Source organism: Herpailurus yagouaroundi, unplaced genomic scaffold (assembly GCF_014898765.1).
Source record: "Herpailurus yagouaroundi ecotype Mexico unplaced genomic scaffold, PumYag 187, whole genome shotgun sequence".
NCBI lineage: Eukaryota > Metazoa > Chordata > Mammalia > Carnivora > Felidae > Herpailurus > Herpailurus yagouaroundi.
In genome coordinates this window covers 33,211,560-33,224,913 of record NW_024412418.1, presented here as the reverse complement: position 1 = coordinate 33,224,913, position 13,354 = coordinate 33,211,560, and the positions used below count along the sequence as shown (strand labels likewise).

At 35.8% G+C, this 13,354-nt stretch overlaps 1 protein-coding gene across 1 annotated transcript; it reads left to right on the top strand.

Annotated features, from left to right (window-relative positions):
* Nucleotides 1-26: 26 nt before the first annotated feature.
* On the top strand, nt 27-13,108 carry CUNH11orf58 (chromosome unknown C11orf58 homolog). Its single transcript, XM_040495739.1, has 5 exons — nt 27-217; nt 5,267-5,350; nt 8,290-8,350; nt 9,959-10,068; nt 11,749-13,108. The coding sequence occupies exons 1-5, from the start codon at nt 155-157 to the stop codon at nt 11,977-11,979; spliced, it is 549 nt and encodes a 182-aa protein (XP_040351673.1). The 5' UTR covers nt 27-154; the 3' UTR covers nt 11,980-13,108.
* The last annotated feature ends 246 nt before the right edge of the window (nt 13,109-13,354 follow it).

Sequence of the window (13,354 nt, the reverse complement as noted above, 5' to 3'; positions counted from 1 at the left end):
CCGCGGCGGTGACGACTGTGGCGGAGAAGGCCTGGAGGGGCTCTGCGTTCTGGAGTGGCGCTGCTTGGGCCCGTGGCAGGTTGCAGGCTGCTGGTGCTGGGGCTGAAGAGAACGGCGAGTGGGTTCGGCGTTGCCCGTCGGGGTCTCCGCAACGATGAGTGCTGCCAGGGAGTCCCATCCGCACGGGGTGAAGCGTTCAGCCTCCCCAGACGACGATGTAAATAACAATGGCGGAGTGGATGAGGGTTGAGGCCTACTAAAGGCTGGGGTAGGCCGGGAAGGGTGGATTAAGCAAGAGGAAGCGTCTGAGGTGGCCCGAAGGGGGAGGGCCGAGGGGGAGGAACCAGAAGAATGACTGGGAAATGTCTCCCTTCCTTAATTGAGTGTCGGAAGGTTTAAGAGGTCTACACCCTAAGAGCCAGAGACCTGCGTAGGAAGGGGGTTCGAGAAAGGAAGTCCTAAGAGGGTCGAGTAGCTTATTTGGGGGCTGATGAAGCTTCTTTGTCGGGCCTTTCTAGTTAGGATAGGGATGGCAGGATCCTCCCTGTTTGAGGTTTAAAATGATCCTGTGACAATGTCAAGATGTGGTGCACGTTTGGACAGATTTTCCGGCCGTTATTACTTTTGCAATGTACTATAAAGAGTAAACGGAAAACAGTATTGAACCGAATATTGTACCAGGGGAGTAATTTCTTACTGACGCATGGTGGCGAGGTCTAAGATGTTAAGACCTAGAAGCCCATTTTGATTTCAGCCACCTTTCTCCCCCACCCCCCAACCCAAAGCTTGTCAGCTTAAATAGCAAACCATTCCTTAAAGTAATCCATTAAATATTTACTGCTATGCCAGGTGTTGGGAATTCAAAAATGAAGGACGGTGCTTGTCCCTAAGTCTTTTTGTATATTTGTCCTGGCTCTTAGCGCAGTGTCATGGAGACTGCAGTAAACGGAAAACTAGGTCCTTCATACAATGAATAAACGCCTTGGGAACGTTGATTGAGAAATTTTGGGGCGCGGGGGGCATCGAAATGCCATTTTTAAGGATGATAAAAGGACATCTAGTTTTCTTTCAGTTATTGTTTAAAGCACTATTAATTTCTGAACATGTAGAGTTCTTTATTTCTATAGTGCAGTTCAGTACCTTTCATAATACCTTCCTTAGTGAACCATTAAAAAGCTCATTAAAGACTACGGTTGTATATAAGTTGTAGCAAATGAGACGATGTTAAGACCCACCCCACTTTGGATGGGTGGTGGTTGGTGTTAAGACTAGAATACCAAGGTCCTTAAATTAAATTTAGCTCTGCAGAAAGATTAGTAATCAGTAAAGATTTGGAGGTGAATAATTACATAATGAGAGATTTTTTCATGTGCCATGTTCTTACCTGCTTCTGGCTTTAGATCTTGTTAATATGGCAATCCAGTACTTGTCAGGCATTTGTCTAAAGGCATTTGAGTAACCTGGGTGCCATTTTAAAAGCTATTACAGTGTTTTCCTCGTGGTATTTAACTGTGGCACCTGTTTTGCTAGACTCAGAAACAAACAATCTTTTAGCTTAACAGAAAACTCTTGATGTTAGGTAATTTAACAAAGTTAAAGGGATTAAGTAATTAACTCTAACAGCTTCTGTCTGATGGGATCAGTTTAAACTAGATGACCTTTAAGATCTTTTCCAATTTTATAAGCATTGTCAGTTGAAGGAGATGGTTATAGTTGCAATTCAGGATTAGGCCCTGCAACTTTAACAGACTCTAAAAATGATTATGTTGCTAATTTTATGTTAAAGTGCAGTAGAGTAACTTGTCTTTTGATAGTGTTTTTTTTTTTTTTTTTTAAGTCAGTTTCAGGTGAGTATTTTACTGGTAATTGGGAGTTATCTTTAAGTACTTCTTTTAAAAATATTTTAAATGCTGTATACAGAATTTTAAAAATATACTTTTGAAATACATACCTAAATTGTAGAAAATCAATTATAATTAAAGTTGTAGTTGGTCATCAGTTTCTAATGAGCATCCATTGCATGTAAAAGATAAAGTGTTTTTGTTTTTTTTTTGCCTACTGACCTCACATATTAAATGAGGGTAACACATTTTGAGAGATATTAAAAGTAGGTATTAAACATGGAATCCAGCTCTAGGAAAATGCTGACAGTGTTAGAAGTAAATTCTAAGAGTTACTAGCATATGTATTCAGGAGGAGGTAATTGACTGTAATTCTGTACTAAAAGGTTTTAAGGGTAAAGAATTTAAAAATGGCCTCATTGGTTTGAAGAAATGAAAGCTATGTAGGAAGTAGGAGGAGAGAGAAAGTTAATTGTAGTAACTCATGGAGACCCTCTAAGAATCTATCAGGCACCCATGAGCTTTTGAGAATGCAGCATTTGGGCAAGGTACTTGGTGTTGTATGCTAATGTCTTTGGAAGGAAGAACCAGGACTTGATTGGAAAAAACATTAGGATCAGATATTGTAAAGGATAGGATTACTTATGTAAAGACATTGAAGATACTTGCTCTTTTAATAGAAATGGTTCAGAAAAGTTTTGGCTTTTAGACAGTTTTGTTTTTACCTTGATTCCATAACTTTTATAACTGTAGTTCAAAAAGTACTTCCACGTATTCTGTCCCATTTGATCATGTACGATATGATGTGGAAAGAGCAAAAAACTTAAGGCAAGAGGATCAGAGTAAGCAACTTAAGTTTTTAAGTCCCTTTGCCTCAGTGTTCTTATTTATTAAATGGATTCTTGAGAGAATGGAAGTGAACAGTCGTTTGTAAGTTGTAAAACACTATGCAGTTCTTGGGTTTTGTTATTAAGATAGTCTTTTAAAGAAGTTTCTTAATGTAGATAAGGAATGAAAACTAAGAAATTAAATGTCAGGTCCAGGCTCACAGAGAGCAAGTGATGTAGTGAGAATCAGAACTTAAGCTTCACTAGTACTTTGCCTTTTATTTCTTAACTATGGTCAGCCAGAAATAGTTAAGAATTAACTGGCTTATAAAAAGATATGAGTTGTCAGATGGAAAGTAGAGCTCTGCAAGTTAGGTAGCCAGAATCATGAAAGCATATAAGCTCCCAACCAAAAGGAATTTAAAGGACCATCAGTGAGTGTCCATTGTTGTACAAATACTTTAACTCTCATATCCTCAGAGAAATGGTCACCATCATTTCTTTTATATTCTGTAAATCTGCTACACATAATTCCCAGAAGAATAAAGACAGCAAAAAACAATTTTATTGAAAATTTTAATATGAATGTAAACATAGCAAACCCAAATTTCTGTTACACAGTTTCCTGATTTTCGTGACATATTTACCCAAAATGATTAGCAGCCTCTGAATACAGCTAACTGCTTGTCAGTTGTGTGTAAAACTGGAACATATAATTTCAGATTTTAAATTTCTAATAGATTTTAGTTTTATTGTTTGCAGTTCTAGCATTTGCATCATCAAAATACAGTACATACACCTTTGTGCTCATGATTTTGTGTTGAAAATGGGGGTTGTCATCTTTGCTCCATATTTTTAAACATTTTCATTTTTAGATTATAAACTCAATTACAAAGTTGAATCCAATGAATGTTTTCATTTCCACATTTCTTCCAGTCACCTTTGTATACATATCTGCCTTCAGCACTGTCCAGTTTCAAATGCTATCAAGTAAATTTTGGTTATAAATACCATAAGAGATGAAACAGGCATACATATTTTTAGAAAAACAGGATAGTTCAGGCTCTTATTGCACAGTATTGCAAGATGAAGTCCTCCCTGCTGAATGACTCTTTAGATAAGAGTGCCATTTTTTTTTTGTCTTTTTTTTTTTTTCTTTCTTTCTTTTCCTTTGTCTCTTGTTGATTCCTGGGTTGGAGAAAAGTCATCTAGTGTTTCATCATCCAAAAATTCATAGTCTAAGAGTTTTGCATATACAGTTAATTTTGCCATTGTTAGTTTAGGGTACACTACCTACCATTTTGCATTCATTTTATTCATCTAATAATTGTGAAATGACTGCTGTCAGTTTTCACTTTTTACCCAGTTGCCATTAAGAGTAGAAGTGAAAAATTTTGGACTCTCAACTCTGTCCGTGACAGCTAGAAGCACACAACAGAGGAGTGATATCTTGAAAGATGATGCAGTACTTTGGACAACATGAGAAAACTCTTCTACCATTTTTCTGTTTTCTTATTTTAGTCATTTTTAGCATAGTTGGCAATAACTAATGAATCATAATGAAATATTTCCTACCTTTGTTTCAAAATGTAGGGAAAAATATGATCACTAGGATTCCGTAATTCTTAGATTTGTAAAAGGGCTCAACTGACCATTTGATAATTATAGGGTAGAATGAGTTTTACTGTTTTTTAAAATAAGTTTTCTGGGGCGCCTGGGTGGCGCAGTCGGTTAAGCGTCCGACTTCAGCCAGGTCACGATCTCGCGGTCCGTGAGTTCGAGCCCCACGTCGGGCTCTGGGCTGATGGCTCAGAGCCTGGAGCCTGTTTCCAATTCTGTGTCTCCCTCTCTCTCTGCCCCTCCCCCGTTCATGCTCTGTCTCTCTCTGTCCCAAAAATAAATAAACGTTGAAAAAAAAATAAATAAATAAAATAAAATAAGTTTTCTGTTCTTCAGAAGACCTTTAGGAAAGAATTGATAAGTCTTAACATATCAATCCTCACAGATAACTAGAACTGCACAAAATAGAAACTGAAAACCTAAAATTGGGTCCATTAGATTCTGATGTTACACTGTTCTTAGAATATCACCAGAGCTTAACTAACTCCAACTAACAACTGTGGCAGCCTCTGGGTTCAAAATCCTAGGTACTCTAGGGCCCTGCAAGGCTTCAAGGTAGTAGGTCTCAAAGTGTGGTTCCCCATGTCAACATCAACAGCATCATCTTCACTTAGGAATTTGTTAGAAATGAAATCCTTGAGCCCCACCCCACACTTACTAGATCTAAAATTCCTGGGTTATAGCGTAGTAGTTTGGGTTTTAATACACCCTCCAGGTGATTCTGATAAATGCAGACTTTTGAGAATTCAGAGCTCTGGCTGCAAAAGAACTAAAGGATTCTGCCTTGAGGTAACAGAAAAGGAGTATATTTAAGTTTGAATATGATGTATGTGCTTAACTTCCTAAACAAAAACAGTGAGCCCTGTTTATAGTTAAAAATGACAGGGAGGGGGGAAAAAAAACTCATTGGGAGTTATGGGTAGACTTTAAATATTTAAGTATTGTGCAAAAAAATTAATTGGCAAATTTCTTTTGCAGCTTGGATCTAGCAATTGGGAAGCAGCAGACTTAGGTAATGAGGAAAGAAAACAAAAGTTCTTGAGACTTATGGGCGCAGGAAAGGTAAGCATCAAACAGTATGTATTTTTTAAAGTCTTTTCTGTGAAAGTAATACCCTTATTTTGTCTGTTGAGTGACCCAGACAATATATTTGGATCTCATTTTCTTGGTCTGCATTATTACTTTTGGCTTTGGGAAACACAGCTGACCTAACCAAACACTTAAAATGTATACTATTTCTGAACCACTTATAGGATTCTCAGTGCCACGGGGCAGTAAGGCTTAGAGATTGAACAGAGTAAAACTTTGGTTTGAGGAGATTGCAGTGGAACAAAGTTTATGATTGGCTGTTAGCCTAATGATTTAATAGAAGGTATTTCTGGGGAGACCAAATGGTAGTCCTTTCATATTTTATAGCTCTCGCCAGCCTTTGATGTAGTAACCAAGCTTTTATCAAAAATTTAATTTTTAAAAAAATTTTTATTAATGTTTATTCATTTATTTTGAGAGAGAGAGTGCAAGCAGGGGAGGAGTAGAGAGGAGAGAGAGAATCCCAAACAGACTCTGCATTGTCAGCTCAGAACCTGATGTGGAGCCTGATGTGGAACTCGATCTCATGAACTAAGATCATGACCTGAACTGAAATCAAGAGTCAAGACGCGCAACTGAGTGAACCACCAGGTGCCCCCAAAACTTAATTTTTAGAATTTTCAGTATAGTTTGAAATCCCTTTCAGTTTCATTATCACAGTAGGAAATACAAGCCATGGGTGCCAGGAAAACATTAGTGGAGAAAATACCTCTTGTTCCTAGCAATAATTTTTACATGCAAATACAGGTATCTCTAGGTATTTATTTTGTATAAGCAAGTAAATTTATTTTCCTAACATTGTCCCAAAAATCTTTGTGCAAACCAAATGTGGATAAAATAAGAAAATTTTTCTCTTTTAAGCTCGTCAACAGGGCGCCTGGGTGGCTCAGTTGGTTAAGTTCGTCAAAACTAAATTCTGCGCTTTGTCTTTATTCATACAGGGATTCATTCATATATTTTACCAACAATTTTTTTTAATCCCCTCATTGTTGATGGACGCTTGGGGTTTTCCACTCTTTGGCTCTTACGAATGGTACTGCTGTGGACCTTTGTCTACAGGTCTGTGTGTGGACACACATTTTTATCTTACTCATTAACCAACAATTATTGGCTGTCTACTCTGTGCCAGGTACTGTATACTAGGTCTTGGATCACATAGATCATTAACGTGTTTAGAGCCTTCATGTATAGGAAACTAGATAATGTAGAATTATAATTGCTGTGAAAGAACTATGCACATAGTGCTGTGAATCAGACAAGGGTAGCTAACTGCCTCAATGGTACAAGAAAGCATTCCAGAAATAGAATTGGTAAAACGAAGAGGAGTTAGCCAGACTAGAACAATGGGGTTCAGGGTAGGGAGACATCATGCAACACAGTAAGGCCTAAATAAGGATTCATTTGTATAATATCTCATTAATTCATATTTCCCAACAATTTTGTAATTTATTGGGGTGCCTGGGTGGCTCAGTTGGTAAAGCAAAGCATCCAACTCTTGATTTTGGCTTAGGTCGTGATCTCACAGTTCATGAGCTCAAACTCCACATTGGGCTCTGTGCTGATGGTGCAGAACCTTCTTTAGATGCTGTCTCCCTCTCTCTGCTCCTCCCCCACTCACATGTATGCTCCCTCCTTCTCAAAAATAAACAAAATTTTTAATTTGTAATGTATCCTAGAAAGTAATGTGAAGTTACTCTTGATTCACGCAAATAAAATATTTTCTAAGAGTATGTAAAGTAATAATTTAGGGGGCATACTCAACCTAGTAGAATGAAAACTCTTCAGGTATTTAGGAAGAATCCCCTAACATAAAGTGTATGAAATTTAGCTACCAGTAGTCAAATATATCTCATTAAAATTGGGGTTGGGGGGGGGGGAGAACAAATCAAACAATTAAGAAGAAATTTGGCTACTAGTAATTCATTTCTTTAGCGTATGTTAAATTCTTTCCTAGAAAGGCCAAGATTGTAGCTTTGATCTTTTATATAGACTGTTGAGATTTATTCTGTTTTGTGGCCACCACGTATATTTATATTCCTAAGCCTAGCCAGCTACCATGAGTATTTTACTGGTGAGAGGGAGAACCAACTGAAAGTATAAATAGACCAGTGCACTACTGTCCTCATCCTCAAATAACTTGATGCATTATATATTTTCAAATCTTGTTAATGGGGTATCTTCTGCAATCTAAAGAAGCAGTATATTGAGTCATTGATCTATATGAACTATAAAGAGTGGGTTGTAACTGGTAATTGAGAGTAATTATGTAGCCTGATAATTAGTAATGTTGAATCAGGATTTATTTTTATGTTTTATAGAATTAGATTATTTTAAATTCTGTTCTTTTTGACAGTTTAAGATAGGGTATTTATTGTAGTCAAATAATAGCTGGATATTTGATTGTGATATAGTGATTATTTTTATTTTGTATACTCTTTGTTTATTATATGTCTGTCAGTTACTTCATTTTTATCTATCTAAATAATTTCATTTGTTTTCTCCCTAAGAGATGTGCCTGAGGATCAGAAAGAGGAGGTGGGAGAGTTAAAGCAACCCATTAATTGGCCTTTTAGGAAAGAAAATGTTTATATCGACTCAATTTTTTAGTTTTCTATCCTATTTGAAATTCCAGCATGATCTCAACATACTCTCTACTTCCTTTCTCTGCTCTGTGTATTTGTTTTAATGACATAAGCTTCTAACATACTATATATTTGCTTATTGATTTCATTTCCCTTCCTTATCTCTACCTTTGCTAGAATGTAAGTTCTATAAAGCTATGGATCTCAATTTGGTTCTTTTTCTTTGCTGTATCCCAGAAGCCTGGAACAGCGTTGGGTACATAGTAGACACTCATTAATTATTTTAAATTAGTGGTCTCAAATTCTAGTATATTTTCTACTTTCTTACAGAAAGAACATACTGGACGTCTTGTTATAGGAGATCACAAATCAACATCTCACTTCCGAACAGGTAAGAAAGTAAAATATAATTTAAGAGGTAATGCTAGATTTGGAATATGAAATATTTGTATGTATTTCAGGATATTCTGACTTGTATAATTGTATTCGTGGTTAAATATTAGAATTGGAAATGTATATGTAAACGTGTATATCATGTAACAATTAGCATATACTTTAGTTTTTAAATATTTGAGAGTATATATCCATGATAATCTAACTAAGAAATTTTTTTCTGTCTTCATTTTTACTGATTTATAACATTTTAATTATAGTGAGGTTTTATGACTCATAATGCCAGTTACGGTATGTATTGAATTTATGTATTTTATTTTATAAATTATTTAATGTATGGTGTTCTAGTTGGTATATTAAACTGGTTTTGAACTTATTCACTAAGTTTTATTTTGAAATCCTTAAAGAATATAAACTTGTTGCAAAGCCTGAAGAAATTAACTTTTAATTTCAGATAAAAAACCTTTCAAGTAAAAGCCGAAAATGAAGAGTTTGGATTTGAATTCAGGCTGCTGTCAAATGAAATTTTCTCCTACTTAAAATTGACCCTAATCTTGGACATTATTAATAACAGGGCATAATGATCTGGATCATATTTAACAAATCTTCTAGTTAAATTATTTAAATTCACCTTATACTGACCTAGAATATGTAGCACATTTTTGAAAATTAATAGGTGTTTCATTTTTCTAATGTTAAACAATTATTTTAAATTGATTTGCATTGGTAGAAAAGGCAAAAAGAATCCCTGAGCTTTGCAGAATGGAAAACTATTTAACTGCTGCATTTATTCTTTAAAACTGTAGAATTTATGAATAAAAATAATGCAGACACTACCATTTATGATTAAAATTAAATTTCTCATTTACAAATTAAAATGGCATACTCACAAAGCTTTGATGGCATTTGTAATGCTCTAGTTCTTGAGTAGTAAGTTCATAGGTAGTTTAGTATATTGCTTCATAATTTACATAAGCCACAGTATATATAAAAATAATGCATCAAATGGTATGTAATAACAACAGAATTTTAAAGGAGTTTATGTTGCTTCAGTAAACTGATATGTAAGAAAGTAGAGCCATTACAGTGTCATTTTACTTATCCATTCTCTGAACAGAGTTGCCTGCCTTTTCATTGTTTCTGTTCAAAGACAGAAGCTTTTGTTTGTTGGTGGTTTTTTGAATGTGGGAGAAAACTCTAACTTTCAAGAGAACAGTTATTTATTAGACTATAAATAAACTATAAAACATCTAAGGCCCAAAGTTCTTAGTAATTAGTATTTACAGTATCTGAACTTCAGTTTTGAGACTGTGGGTCTGGGTTTAAGTTCTTACATAAAAAAATATAAGTTCTTCATCTTTTATAAACACTTGTAGTTTAGAGGGTTGGTTACTAAAGAAGTAATCATAAATACATCTTTCAATTATTTTATGCCTGTTAGGTAACTACCTATGGTATAGAGAAACCTATCCACAAAATTCATTATAAAATTAGTCACAGAGAAATCAGCCCTGAATATAATAGCATCTGTAATATGGGTTTTTTGTGTAATCAAATGTTTTTATTAATTTGACTGAAACATAACCAAAGTACACTGGACATGCAGGGGAAGAAGACAAGAAAATTAATGAAGAACTGGAGTCTCAATATCAGCAAAGTATGGACAGTAAATTATCAGGAAGATATCGACGACATTGTGGACTTGGCTTCAGTGAGGTAGTAATTAACATTTTCTTTAAATGGGAAGATAATTTCTAAATTGATATCTTTATATCTGTTAGGTTACTCTAGCAATTAAGAATCCTATGTAGAGGGGTGCCTGGGTGGCTTAGTCGGTTGAGCGTCCGACTTCAGCTAAGGTCATGATCTCACAGTTCGTGGGTTCGAGCCCCGCGTCAGGCTCTGTGCTGACTGCTCAGAGCCTGGAGCCTGCCTCTGATTCTGTGTCTCCCTCTCTCTTTGCCCCTCCCCTGTTCATGCTCTGTCTCTCTCTGTCTCTCAAAAATAAATACGTGTAAAAAAAATTTTGGAAAAAAAAAAAGAATCCTATGTAGAAAGCTTTCTTTATACAGTTACTTAATTTTCTGTATGCCCAAACAGGTCTTTGTAGATAATGGAAAGAGATACTTTTGTGAGTTTTCCAAATGTTTTCTGATAGAAGCTTACTGTAAATTCTACTTAGATACATCAGGGCATATCTTTAATAAGCATGAACAACATACAGGTTAGGGGAAGTAGTTCTTGTAAATACTAGTTTAGGAGATTCTTTCTCTTTTTTTTTTTTTTTTCTTTTTTCTTTTTTTTTTTCTTTTTTTTTTTTTTTTCAATGTTTATTCATTTTTGAGAGAGAGACACACAGTGTGAGCAAGGGAGGGGCAGAGACAGAGGGAGATACAGAATATGAAGCAGGCTCCAGGCTTTGAGCTTTCAGCACAGAGCCCAACGCAGGGCTTAAACCCACAAGCCGTGAGATCATGACCTGAGCCAAAGTTGGACATTTAACCAACTGAGCCACCCACGTGCCCCTCTTTCTCTATTTTCCATGATCCTTATTCATAATATAACTACCGGTTAACTACTCCAAAGTAATATCATACATAAAACATTGATAACTTTTCCACATTTCCATGAGTCAGTGGTTAACTTGCCTTATTTACTTCAAAAAATATATATTGTTTCAGGAAGATATAGTAGCTTTCAAACTAGAGGGAGGGGAGCAGGTGAGTGGTCTTTAGAGCTGTTTCTTTTTTTCTCTTTTTTTTTTTTTTTTTTTTTTTTTTTTTGAGAGCAGGAATCCTTGCCCAAGCAGGTTCTGTGCCCAATGGAGAGCCCAATGCGGGTTTGATCTCCCGACTCTGAGATGATGACCTGAGCCAAAATCAACAGTTGGACGTTTAACTGACTGAGCCACTCAGGCCCTCCGTTCAAAGCTGTTTCTTAGAACAAAATCCTAGTTAAGTCCTAATATGTAAAACATGACAATGCTGGAGTCCTCAGGTCTTCACTCGGCATCTCTTGATCATAATAGCAGTCTTAAAACTTGATTTTAATGGCTAGGGAGTGAGCTGTTTTAAGACTGTGACAAAAGGGGCGCCTGGGTGGCGCAGTCGGTTAAGCGTCCGACTTCAGCCAGGTCACGATCTCACGGTCCGTGAGTTCGAGCACCGCGTCGGGCTCTGGGCTGATGGCTCGGAGCCTGGAGCCTGTTTCCGATTCTGTGTCTCCCTCTCTCTCTGCCCCTCGCCCGTTCATGCTCTGTCTCTCTCTGTCCCAAAAATAAATAAAAAACGTTGAAAAAAAATTAAAAAAAAAAAATGTGACAAAAATTAGGGTCTTTCCCAGTTTTTTGTCCTGGGTAATCGTATTTAAGAAGAGCCTTTTGGTTGATGTTTATAGGTAGAAGATCATGATGGAGAAGGTGATGTGGCTGGAGATGATGATGATGATGATGATTCACCTGATCCTGAAAGTCCAGATGACTCTGAAAGTGATTCAGAGTCAGAGAAAGAAGAATCTGCTGAAGAACTCCAAGCTACTGAGCACCCTGATGAAGTGGAGGATCCCAAAAACAAAAAAGATGCAAAAAGCAACTATAAAATGATGTTTGTTAAATCCAGTGGTTCATAACTCCCAAACACTTAGTCTTTGTATTAAAAGTAAGCCTTATTGTTATAATGCACAGTGGAGGACTGCTTATAGAGCACAGACCTTTGTATTATAATTTTTAAAAAGGCCCTTTTAAATAATTACAAAGAGTGTTTGCTTTCAGATGCCATGGATTACACTTTTATGGGCATGACTATTAACCATTTTTGTAAAGAGTAAGAGTTGTATAAAATAAGAAATAAATACAATACTCAATTTCTTTTCATATTAGCATCATCAAACCTCTAATCTCACCTTTTTACCCCTTCAGATAGTTACGGGGGAGACACTTGTGGTAGCTGTTTCATCTTTTTTGTTCCTTCATATTTTTCTCTTATAAGAAGTTTATCTGATACTGTAATGTGTTCATGAAAAATATTCAGTTATTATACTTTGTTGTAGTAGAACTATTCATCATGGATATTTCTGCTGCCAATAACAGTCTAAATTGTTTGCAAAAGATTAAGTACTTAGTTTACTCTTCCTGATTCAGCTCTACTCTTTTGGACCAAAGCAACATGAGAGCAAATACTTTCACACTGGTTAAGATGGAGTTGCAACTATCATACATTTTGGAATGCTATGATCCCAAGCAGTCTTTATATAATTTGAATTACATTGTATGTTAGATTTTTGATAAATTTGGCCAATTTTTACAGAAGAAATTATTTCTCTGATTATTTGGTCCTGTTTAGGAATATGTAAAACTGGATTTTTTTTTTTATGGTAATATGTGACCAAAGTTAATTTTCTTCCTAAGCCCTCAATAAAGAAAAGCAGTTTCCCATATTTGGTTTGTGATACCTTCATCCTCATTATCTAAAAATGAGGAATAGGCTTATTGAAGAAGCTGAAACAAATTCTCTTCATTTTATCCCAATACTATTACCTCGATTATCAAATTACTGGAAAGTAGTATTGCTTTCTGATTTTATTGCTGCTTCTGTGGGAGTAAGAGTAGAATCCTCTGACTGGTGTTATGTGGTTGATCTGTATAGCAGACTGACAAACTGCATTATGGGCTAGTCAATGATCTTTGAATAATTGGGTCCAAAATGTTTCTAAGTAACATGTTCAAAGGCTTGAGTAAAATCTGTTTGGTGAATTTTTATATATCTAGATATTTAAGTATGTGTTGGATGTGCTGGATTTAAAAAAAATTCCTTTGTCACTTTGAAATTTAAAATAGTAGTAGTGTAAGCAACTAGAACAGGTGATAACTGGTTTATATAATCTGTTCATACATCAGATCCCCAACATTTGGCTTTTGCTTTTACTTAGTTCTTGTATTGTTTTATAATAGGTGCTACCCTGCAGAGTAAAATATCAAGTCAGTGGGTAGTGGAGAGGATATATG

Bases quoted from the DNA above. Each gene is read 5' to 3' on its own strand.
- CUNH11orf58 (XM_040495739.1), top strand. From the start codon at position 155: ATGAGTGCTGCCAGGGAGTCCCATCCGCACGGGGTGAAGCGTTCAGCC. The intron at 5,351-8,289 runs GTAAGCATCAAA...ACTTTCTTACAG, and splicing joins GACTTATGGGCGCAGGAAAG to AAAGAACATACTGGACGTCT. The intron at 8,351-9,958 runs GTAAGAAAGTAA...CTGGACATGCAG, and splicing joins AACATCTCACTTCCGAACAG to GGGAAGAAGACAAGAAAATT.